The following is an 11,718-nucleotide window of genomic DNA, read 5'->3' as shown; positions in this document are numbered from 1 at the left end:
TTATCGCTTGCCTTAGGCCATCTCCAACCGATGGCTGGCCAGATGGCTCGTTTTAGCCCTCTGGGCCTCCAAGATTCTCCAAGATATTAATATTTTAATGAACAGTACAGGGCCATATTTGCCTCCGTCTCCAACCGAGGGCCAGAGGGCTCGCTTTAGCTTTGTCACAAAAAACCGTCTCCAACCGAGGGCCAAACATAATTTATTATTTAAAAACTACAACTTAAATGTTGTTTAAGTTTCATGTTGTTAAATGTTTTTTTTTTTATGTTATATAATTTTTATGTTGGTTAATGTTATTAATATTGTTTAATGTTGTTTCATGTTACTTAATTTAATTTAATGTTGTATAATGGCTTAGGAGGTTATAGAAAAAAATAGAATTAAAAAAAATATGAAATAAATTTTGTGAAATAGAAGTTATAGGAAAAAAAAATAGAATTTAAAATAAAATGAAATTTTTTTTGTGAAATAGAAGTTATAGGAAAAAATGAAATTTAAAAAAAAATATGAAAAATAGAAGTTATAGGAAAATTTTTGTAAATAAAAAATAATAATAAAACTGTTAAAAAAAATATTCAAAGAATTCCTGTCGGTTATAACCGACAGGAAATCCAACATAAACAAAAAAAAAATGGCCAGCCCTCTAGCCCTCTCCGATTCCGTGGGGCCCTCTCAGATTCCAGAGCCCTCTGGCCTAACCCTCGGTTAGAGACGGTTTTTGGGCTATTTTCGGCTCTTTGGACCTTTCGGTTGGAGATGGCCTTAGCATCAACTTTGAGGACAGCCTCAACCTTGAGGAGTGTTTTAACACCTCCATTCATCTAGTCGGCCGTCTCAACGCCAACAATGAACCTTCTCAAAACGTGGTCAAGGAACTCCTGAGGTCTGCTTGGAACAAAATGAACCTTCTCAATCGTAATAGCATCAACTTTGAGGACAACCTCTACTCACTTGCTTCTCTGCCCCGTGCCCCACCCGTGAATCCGACACTATCCGTCTCAAATATGAGGGACTCCGCATTTTTTGCTACTAGTACGGCCGTCTGGATCATTCCAGGGGATACCCCTGCCTCGCTCTACCTCTGCCTTCCAGCGAAAACAAGTACACGGACTCTCCTTGTGCTCAACCTCTGTCCAGGGTGAACCCTCTCCTCTTTCCCCCCCCAGACGCATTACTTCTAGCTCTGGCACAAACGACCTGCACTGGCGACGAAAATGGGACAGCGGGGACGACAATTTTTACAGCTTACCTGATGACGATGTTGATGCCCTGGCGAACCGTTTTCTGGCGTCATAAAAAACAAGGAATTTGCCAGTCATAATGATGTGGCAAGTGTCAACAACAAACCCTTGGGGGACAGTCTGAATTCTCTGCCATTTCTGACATGTTGGTTCCCTACTCATCCCTACCGAGGACCAATCCTGACACTTCCAATGTTGGGTAACCTTCCACCACACAATCAAATCCCTACCCCCTGCTCTCGGCCACATATGGCATCTGGATAGTTAGGGAACCCAATTTACCAATGGCACCCTCATGGGCTTTCGCCTACCCCTATGGGCCTTGTAAAATTATGTGGGCCTACCTTGGGCCTCTGAGAAGGTTAGGGCCAGCCCAACTAACTTCAAGGTATTGGACTGCTTTTCCCCTTAAAACAAAAATCCAGGACTTGGATGAAAGTGCTTATAATCTAGCAAGTCAGATGGTTCGTGAATCTAATGGCGATGGACTTTCTGTGAGACAAAGTCCATCACCTCATGCCAAACAAACAACAGTAGCTCTTAACCCCTCTAACTTTCAGATCCGAGGTCTGGGGGTGCAAAATTCACAAGTGGAGATCAGAACAACAACCGTGGTCTCAAGGCAGGTCAATGCGTCTCTTCTACCAGCTCTGGATCAGCTTATAGAGGTGGAGGCCTTTGCGAGGTGGTCATCAATCCATTGAAAGATTTGGTGGAATCAGAGGAAAAATGACTATTGGGAAGAAAACAAAGTCTTTCCTACATGGGACAAGCGGAGACTAACGGGTTTCAGCCCTGCCATCAGTTATGAAAACACTGATTTGGAATTGCTGGGGGCTTGGGAACCTCCAAAAAGTTCAAGCGTTGCAGGACCTGATCCGGCAACAAGATCTCACGTTGGTTTTTTATGTGAAACTAAACTTGATACGGGGACTATTATATCTGTGAAGCATAAGTTGGGATTTGATAGATGTTTTGGAGTTCATTCACAGGGCCAATCTAAGGGACTCTGTTTGTTTTGGGTCAATGATATCAACCTGCGAGTTTTTAATTTCTTTGATCGCTTCATTGATTCGGAGATTGTGGGAATTGGGGATACTCACCACTAGCAACTTACTGGATTCTACGGCCATCCTACCACGAATGATCGTCATTTGTCCTGGGACACTCTTTGGGCTCTTGCACCTTTAAGCTCACTACCATGGGTTATCGACGGCGATTTCAACGAGTTACTCCATCCCAACAAGAATGAAAAGGCGCCGACTTGTCCGATCAACCAAATTCTTGCGTTTAGGGAATTTGGGGTGCTCGAAATCAAAAGTTCTAGTTGGGAACATGCGATAATCCCTATGTTGTAGTCACCCAATGCATTACCTGGTGGCAGGAATTTGTGCGTACTAGGGTGGCACAGTACAATCGTAATCTCCAACCACCCCTCTCCTAAATGGATGCCCCCCCTCCTCTCCCCAATCGACTCGTTGAAGATGAATATTGACAGAGGTTGGAATGCATTTGCAAAACTCAAGGGTTTTGGTCTGATTGTTAGAGACTCTACTGGCACTTTTGTGGCTGCAAAAGCTGGAAATTTCATGGATACTTTCACCCCCTTTAGGCGGAAGCATTGGCATTCCGTTCCGCTTTGGTTTGGGCGTGTTCTAGTAGCTTTCACAATTTTTGAATCTGATTCGCTTCAGACCATTGAAGCATTGCGGGTTACCTCGACTAATCTCTCCCTGGTTGGGCAAATTATTGAGGATATCAAGGCTTTGCAGTTGACGATCATTAAAGCTTCCTCTTCCCATTCACGCAGCGAAGCCAACGCGGTTGCCCATCTTCTAGGTAGATTTGGTCTTACAGTTCCCCATGAATGTATTTGGTTGGACTATCCACTAACCATAATTTTAGATATCCTCCTTAAGGAGTCTCTATCTTAGTTTACCATCTGTAATGACCTTTGTTTAATGAAAATCACCTATTGTTGCATAAAATAAAATAAAATAAAAAGAAAAAGCAAAAAAGGTGATACATTTGCAATTAGTGGAGACTCGAATGGTGGATATGCATCCATGATATTTTTATATGTTGTTCTACATCTCTACAAATTTAAAAACTTGTAATTAGATTCCAACTAACGGCAATTTATTTCATTATAAGTAGGAAAATGTTCCGACTAAGGATAATAAATTTGTGAGCTTAGTCTTACTTCATCGAAAGCAGAGGAGATGAAGGATTCAAAAGAAAAATTGATCTGCAAACGAAAAGGAATTAAAAAAGAAATTTGAACCATTTCTCGATTTATGCATGTCATTCTTGCGCAGGAGCCATGCTAATCTTCTATGTATTATTTCAATTTTATTGAATGTCCCTGAAGGGATAAGCTTCCTTTCAGACGGACAGTATATAAAGCACTTGTAGACAGAAGAGTCGGTCAATGTGGGACTGCTGCATAAACACGATTTAAAACGCACCCCTTAAAGCGTGGTTCATCACCATAAATGCATAAGTCTTATTACTTGTGGGTCCCAAAACTCACAAGTAGCCCGTCTAGCTCTCCATCAAGGCCAAGCGTTGGGTATTTTACATACCTCTTAGCCTCACTCTCTACCCATAAAGATACTTTGTTTGTATATGTTTGCAGAGGTTCGTGAATGAGACTTAGATCTGGTGTCTACTTTCTCGGTTCGAAGTTTGGCTTCCTCCGAGGATGTGACAACAGCGACGATGTGGTCTTGGCTACTGGAGTTTAGGGATTTTTATTGTCTATTTTCTGATGCCTTTGGGCCTAAACTTGAGTAGGTCTCCCGTTGTATATTGGGTTGTTGTTCTTAGGGGTGGAAAAAATTCCCAAAAATCCCGAACCGAACCGAAAAAATCCCGATCCCAAACCGAAATTCCCGAAATTTTTGGGATGCTATCCCGAACCAATCCCAAAATTTCGGTATGGGATTCGGGATTGGCTTCTCGATATTTCGGGAATCCCATACCGAACCGAAAATATATAATATTAATTATTATATATATATATTATTCTTTTATAATTGATGCTAGTAGTTTCTAATTCATGCTCTGCAACCTGGAATGCCCTACACCTTGCATATTTTTCATGTTTTGTTTGATATTCATGTGGATTTTATTATTGCTGCTGCCATGGCTGATGATTTTAGAAGGCTTGATTCTTTTGTCTCTCAACATATTGCAAAAAGGGTTTAATTAATTTGAATTTTGACTATGATAAAAACAGTCAGGCATGTCAGTGTTCAATTAAATGGTAGTGTGAATGAAATGAAATTCCTAGTTCATGAATGTGTTCTTGAATTATATATTTGAAGAACAATTCATAATTTCATATTTCAATTTGGGATTCCCGATTTGTCCCAAAATCCCGAAAATATTTCGAGATTCCCGAAATTTGGGATTCCCGAAAATTTGGTTTGGGATTGGTCTTCAAATTCTCGTCCCGAAAAATTTTGGTTTGGGATTCGGGATACTAATTTCGGTATGGTATCCCATACCGAACCACCCCTAGTTGTTCTCATATTGTTTAGGTCTTTTACTTTCCCTGTAATTGTTTTTTCGATCCTTTTTGAGCCTTGTACTAGTTTTTATCATAATGAAAGTTGACTTTGTGATAAAAAAAAAAATAAAAAAAAATAAAAAACTCGGTTGGTAGAGCGCAATGATCTTAGCGTCCATAAATGCAGAAGTCTTCTTACTTGTGGGTCCCCAAATTCCCAAGCAGCCCGTCTAGCTCAGTTGGTAGAGCGCAAGGCTCTTAACCTTGTGGTCGTGGGTTCGAGCCCCACGGTGGGCGATTATTTTCTTTTTTCTCCTTTCATTTATTTTTTTTGGATTACTTGTTCAAATTATTAAATTGTAGACCATCTTCTTTTTTCTCCTTTCATTTATTTTTTTTGGATTACTTGTTCAAATTAAATTGTAGACCATCTACGTTAGTGAGGTCAATTGGTCGGAACAATTCAACTATATACTCTCTTTCTATATGAATCAGATCAATGGACCAAAATTAATGTGCTCATTTTTTATGGGTTTTAAGTCAATTGACAAGAATAACGTAACGTATTCACACTTTTTTGGACCCAAGTTCGAATGATCATCGATAGCACTTTACCATAAAGAATAACCAAAAGATCTAAACCCTGAAAAACCTTTTGACCGAGAGAGTCTCCATTCATATGAGAACATGGTGAGCAAACCAAAAACCAGACTCAATGGTGAGGCTGAGGTTGAAGGGAGGAAGAAGCTTGCTGGATGAGAGGAATGCCTCCAAACTTGCAGACCATAGTTTGTTCTGAATGTTGTTCAAGATGGGCAGCCATGGTTGAAAGAGATTATGACTGCTATTCTCATGGTGCGAGATATGCCGACTGATTGAGGAAACAAGGCCAGGATCCAAGAACAAGCTTCTGCGGGGAGAAACGTCTGAAATGAAGTTTCCTGCAAATCCCGTGCAGCACTTAGATGAGTCGAATTCAATTTCTTCTGTTGAATTTCGCTAGTCAAGTAGCGAGCAAAAGACAAATTATAATGGTGTGGCAAGGCATGTGACAGATGATATAATCTATAGTATCAGATTGCACAATTATGGATTTGCAGTTGAAATGAAGCTTCAGAATACTAATGTTTGCAACAATGCTGAAGATTTCTGATGTCTAAGAGACCCAATTAGTCGTTGTCTGTATACTGTAGCTTCATTTCTTCCATTGCTTTTCCATCAGACTCATCTCCTTTTAAAATTATTTATAGATAATGTCCGTAGAAGTTAAACCAAGCCATAAATATGATAATATCTGTCCAGATACTCTGACTTCTCCAACAGATTTCATAATCTTAAAAGAAGAGTGACATAAAAGTTGCTCTATCACTTGATACATTAAATTAATAACACATCATACATCACTAGGCGATGCATGAATGAATGGTTACCTGAACTGGACTCGGTAGTGGAACAACTCCCTCCAATGCAGCATTCAAGGAAGGGATGCACTGAAACTTTTAAAACAAAGATGCAAATCACTTTCATCACGATTTTTCTATTAATGCCAACAAAGCAGGTGAATTAATGATCAACTCCATAGTTGATGCATCTGCAGAAAAACCAGTCTCCACCATTTCTTGAATAAGTCTCATCACCCTCAATGTCTCATTGTTATTGATGAACCCTCGGATAATTGTGTTGTACGTGCAACCATCTGGAGAACAGCCTTTCCCTTTCATTTTCCTTAGCAAGTTTTCTGCTTCACATGTTAGCCCCCCGTTACAAAATCCACTGATCATTATAGTATATGTCCTGACATTAGGTTGGGTTCCTTTTGATGATAAACTACGAAAGAGATCCCATGCGTATTCTACTTTTTCAGCTTTGCACAGTCCTTCAATAAGAATATTGTAAGTTACAACATCAAAATCCAACTTCTTCCTTTCCATCTCTTCCAACAATTCAACCACCATAGAAAGTTGGTGGCTTTTACAAAGGCCATCCAACAAAATATTATAGGTTTGAACATCTGGAAGTTGGCCACGAGCTTGCATTTGAGAGAACAAGTTTTTTGTATCTTGTATTCTTCCCATCTTGCGAAACCCATCCATAAGAGTGTTATAAGTAATAGTATCTGGAACCACTCCCCTATGAAACATTTCTAGAAAAAGCATCCAGGCATCATCCATGAATCAAAGAGTTATAGGTCCTGACATTTGGGGCAACACCCTTACTCGTCATTTCCGAGAAGAGGTTCTGTGCATCCACAACTAGAGTATCTTTGCAAAGACTGTCAATGACCGTGTTATAAATAACTACGTTTGGCTTGCAAGCCCCTTCTTCCATCTTCTTAAGCAACTGGATTGCTGCAGTGTTGTTACCTTTCAAGCAATGGCCCTTTACTAGGGTACCGAAAGTAACCACATTCAGTTTACAATTACCACTATCCAACATTTTCTTGAAAAGTGTTGCTGCCTCAGCCACTCTATTCTGGAGAATAAAGCCGTTGATTAGAGTGTTGAAGGCCGCGACATTTGGTTCAAAACTCAATTTGAAGAAGTTTCCCAAGATAGACAAGCCAAACCCCATTTTCCCCAAACGACAAAAGCAATTAATGATAATGTTTAGTGTATAAACATTAGGACGAATTCCGGACGCAAACATTCTGTTATTCAACGAGACGACTGTCGTGTAATGCTTCAACTTAGCAAGTTGACCCAACACTTGAGTGAAAAGGACAACGGAAGGCAGAGGACGCCTTTGAAGCATTTCGTCGAACACGTCGAGAGCATCCTCGAGATTAGAGCATGCTCGAGATTAGTGAATTTCACAAGCTGGTGTTGTTGGGTGCTTCTAGATTCGGTCGAGAAGCTCGAGAGTGAAACAAAGCCAAGTAACTGTTGAAGAAAACAACAGAAGAAGATTGAAAAAGACAAGACAGCATACCAAGCCTCCTGCTGCTGCTGCCGCCATAACCAACCTTCAAAAAAGAAGAAGAAGAAACAGCAATCGTTCCCATCATCGTCTTCAGCATTTTAAGTCAGAAAATTGAGAGCAATTGTTGCTCACAAATCAAAGAGTTGTTGCAGGACTGTTTGTGAGGATTCAGGAGCATGTATTTCATGTTTTGTTCTAGTTCTAGATTTACGCAAATTAAAAATAAATAAACAAATCAACCAAAAAATATGGACTTAAATTGGATAAAACCATGCATGTTATAATCCAAAAGCAATGTTATTTAGGCCCTCAAATCTAAGAACTCTTTATTTTTTTAGTCATTGGTTTATATTCTTTATAAAAAAAAAGGCAATTGGTGGTAAGTCATCCATCTTTTTTAAAGACCGGAAAGATTCATAGTGTCATTTCAGCCTTTCCCTGATCACAGTCAAATAGACTCACTAATTTGGAGCTGTGATTAGTTTTTAATTGGCATAGAAATGCATCTAATTGGAATTCTAATGACACAAAAAATATGGACTTAAATTGGATAAAACCATGCATGTTATAATCCAAAAGCAATGTTATTTAGGTCCTCAAATCTAAGAACTCTTTATTTTTCTAGTCATTAGCTTTTATTCTTTATTAAAAAAAAAAAAAAAAAAAAAAAAAAGGCAACCGGTGGTAAGTCACAGTTATCCATCATTTTTAGTAATCGGAAATATTCACAGAGGCATTTCAGTCTTCCCTTGATCACAGTCAAGTAAACTCCCCAATTTTTGAGCTTCTAACCTAGTCATTAGTTTTTTAATGGCATAGAAATGCATCTAATTGGAATTCTAATGACCCAAAAATACAAGCTATGGTAAAAGCAAAAGAGTAACTTCGTTAAAACCTTGCTCAACGAGAATATATGCGATTAAATCCCAAACAAAGAAAGAAAAGTATCACAACTCAGTGCCAATTTCATGGTTACTCAATAATGTGTTATTGCATGTTACCTAAAAAATAACGTGTTATTGGAAATCTAGTAAAAAACAAACTAAAAAGAGACAAATATTAATGGCAGTTCTCGAGGCTTTGAGCTAAACAACACGATGTTATTATTCACAGAATGAAGAATGACTAAGTTGTCGGTACCTAATTGAATACATCCGGATTTTTAAGGATTTTTAATAAACTATCTTAAAATTCTAATTGAATACACTTTGAATTTCAGAGAATTATTTATAATTCTAATTGAATACCCCTAGATTCATTAAAAGAATTAAAATCCCTCAAAATCCCAATTGAATACACCCTCCTTAGAATTATCATTCAAGATGTGGTTAAGAATGTTGTATACAATGTGCTATTCTTGGCACTGGAACAAAGAATGTCATCACATAATTCCTGCAGTCATATTCTAAAAATTTTGAGTTGTGAATTTATGATCCATACCCTGTGAGAACTCTTTCAGGGATCGACATCCTACTGTTTCTATGGTGGTTTCAGTTTTTTGTTTGTTCAACATTTGATGTATTAGTATTACAAGTATTAACGAGGATGATAGACAATTCTTACGGGCATAATTTGATTGCCATGAACATGAAATGAAAGCAAACTCTCACAACTGAAGAAAACGGTAGTACAAAACTGGATTTGGTCAAGTTGGCTAGTGTGCTTCGTCATTTGCATCCAAGTTTGAATTTCCGTCTCCGTAGATTTGTCAAGGTTCGGAACAATATGGTCCATTGTTCTCTCAGAAAAAGGCTCCAACAAGGGAGAAATTGTAAGGTACATACTCGGACCACTTGGCAATTAATATACCACACAAAACCCCCACAGCGACACGCACTTGTGTCTAGTGCCCGCCCTACATAGATGTCCAGACTGTTATTCAAAATCGGGCATCACTTTCCACAAACATCACTAACTAAGCAAGTATGCAAGATCCATTGCATCCAAGTAACTTGGGGAGCTCACCAGTGCTTCACCTGTTTCATGGCTCTTCCAATACATCGTTCGAGTACTCCTTACCAGCAACACCCGATGCTCCATTTGATAACTGGCTTGTGCTGTTGGAACATGAATATGTGGAGTATGTGGAAGCAGGGTTTCCCCGCGAATTCCGAGTCTGTGTAGCCGTGCTACTTCTTATCACCTTGAGGCGAGCCTTTCTACCCTATGGTGGAGCAACAAATCATAATATCTATTAGTCTCTTGTTTAAGGACTTTGACAAATAAAAACAGGGAAATGTCTACTATTACTTTGACAAATAAAAACAGGGAAATGTCTACTATTTGAAAAGATGACAAATAATTAACTTTCCCATACACTTCTCCAGATGAGAAGCAAACCTCCCAGCCGCGATAGGCCGACCACAAATCATGCACTCAAACACTTCGCTAGCTACAGAAGGATGATTCTGCCCAAATATGTCAACCACGTACTTGCTACTACAGAACCACTTACCGTTAAAGTCATTAGACCTAGTAATGTGTGATTCCAAAAGGTCAAGAACAGATAAATGTAAAATCATCTACACATGGACGAAATGCTTCTCCTTGCAATTTTTTATTTTAATTTTCTATTAACAAGACACTATTTTAAACTACTCTATTTACGCGGTGGAGGATACGAACTAGGCTGCAAAGGGGAGACATAATGCCGTAACCAACTGGCTTAACCCACGTCTCCATCTCAATGCATCTAAACCCATAACAACTCAAAACCCACAAAAATTTTCCAACCCATTTCTCAAACAAATTCAAACCAAAGGTTCAAAATTTCACCTTATTCCAGGTCAGAAACCGCGAAAGCCAAACGCAAAAAGAAGCAAAATGGAGTTGCTTTAAATGTGAAAGGGGAAATACCTGAGCATCGGAAAAAGAGGACTTATCATTTCTTCAATTGGAAGCGACATGGCGGAGCTAAATTGGTCTTATAAACCTACCCAAAATACAGAAAACTTATCAAAATTCATCACCAACCAAAAGAAGAAACCGTATTATGTATATTATATTTCCAAAGTTCTATTCAAATTAGAATCATCAATTATCTAAGGTATATATTCTCAATTCTTGTGCGAAGAATGATGATAAGAGAGAATGTAATATGCAGTAGTCCACTAAAGATCTATTACCAGTTCGCACTCGTAAAGAAAAACTTGAAGATGATAATGGCATTGAAAGAAGATGAGATAGCAGGCCACCGTATTCAAACCACGCCCGTATGACAAAGAACTATATCATCCCGGGGTTCCATCATCTTCCTTTAGAGGAGCATCATCATGCCAAATATGCTTAGGAAATTGATGTGAGCTAACATCTATTGCCTCAGACATTCGCCTCTTAAGTTCCACAATAAGGACACCAATGAAGCCACCATATTCAAACCATATAAGTCAGTGCAGCACATATATGTGTGAATTACACATTCGTGTTTGTAAAGAAACTCATCCGCACCAACATAAAAGCCACCATATTCAAACGAAATCAGAATGATTAAAAATAAAAAAAAATAAAAAAAAAAACACCATCCTCGAAGGGTTACCTACATGATACATCTCTTGCGCCAACGTGAAGATCAGTATGACATCGGAAGAATACGAGAAAAGCATGCCATGGCTTTTTACTCATGCCAGAAAAGCCCAGTAATTGATGCCTTACGTAATTCTACTTTACAGTTCCACACAGCTCGCCACTGCATCCATAAAGGCCACAAATGAGTCTGTCCTGGCACGTTGTACTAACAGCTACTTAGAATTGATTAAACAGAAAGCTTCTTTCCAGTGATTCACGCAACCGAGAAATGGTAAAAACGGAGGATACAGACCAGTTGAATAATGCATCAATAATACAAAGAACTGATTTTTCTTTTTTGCACAACTAATACATTTAAAATTGTTGGTATTTGACAGTTTACTAACTCAATACCAAAATATGTGGGTGATAAGTTTACAAACTCTATCACACCTCTTTCACTTTGCACTCTCAAATAAAATTGGACAAAGAAAGAAATAGAGAAAGGAGGGAAGCAACAAGCTTTGGCAAAACACT

At 38.7% G+C, this 11,718-nt stretch overlaps 1 protein-coding gene, 1 long non-coding RNA gene and 2 other non-coding genes across 4 annotated transcripts; 1 reads left to right on the top strand and 3 right to left on the bottom strand.

The window, feature by feature from the left end:
• Window positions 1-3,516: 3,516 nt before the first annotated feature.
• LOC137743947 (U6 spliceosomal RNA) lies at window positions 3,517-3,619 on the bottom strand. The gene has a single exon (XR_011069553.2). It is a non-coding gene; the product is annotated as a U6 spliceosomal RNA (small nuclear RNA).
• A 1,363-nt stretch (window positions 3,620-4,982) lies between these two features.
• On the top strand, window positions 4,983-5,055 carry TRNAK-CUU (transfer RNA lysine (anticodon CUU)). The gene has a single exon. It is a non-coding gene; the product is annotated as a tRNA-Lys (tRNA).
• Window positions 5,056-5,258: 203 nt separating this feature from the next.
• Window positions 5,259-7,974, bottom strand: LOC137741541 (uncharacterized). The gene is given in 3 exon segments (XM_088679206.1): window positions 5,259-5,699; window positions 6,189-6,912; window positions 6,914-7,974. Coding segments are annotated over 2 exon segments (1,224 nt in total). The 5' UTR covers window positions 7,510-7,974; the 3' UTR covers window positions 5,259-5,699; window positions 6,189-6,284.
• A 1,400-nt stretch (window positions 7,975-9,374) lies between these two features.
• Window positions 9,375-11,356, bottom strand: LOC148692873 (uncharacterized). The gene is made up of 3 exons (XR_015953742.1): window positions 10,803-11,356; window positions 10,534-10,609; window positions 9,375-9,841 (listed from the first exon to the last, which is right to left on the bottom strand). It is a non-coding gene; the product is annotated as an uncharacterized LOC148692873 (long non-coding RNA).
• Window positions 11,357-11,718: the final 362 nt, after the last annotated feature.

This window comes from Pyrus communis, chromosome 11, assembly GCF_041283825.1.
Source record: "Pyrus communis isolate YQ-2024b chromosome 11, ASM4128382v1, whole genome shotgun sequence".
NCBI lineage: Eukaryota > Viridiplantae > Streptophyta > Magnoliopsida > Rosales > Rosaceae > Pyrus > Pyrus communis.
The sequence above is the reverse complement of the archived record's forward strand: the minus strand, read 5'-3'. Positions and strand labels throughout refer to the sequence as shown.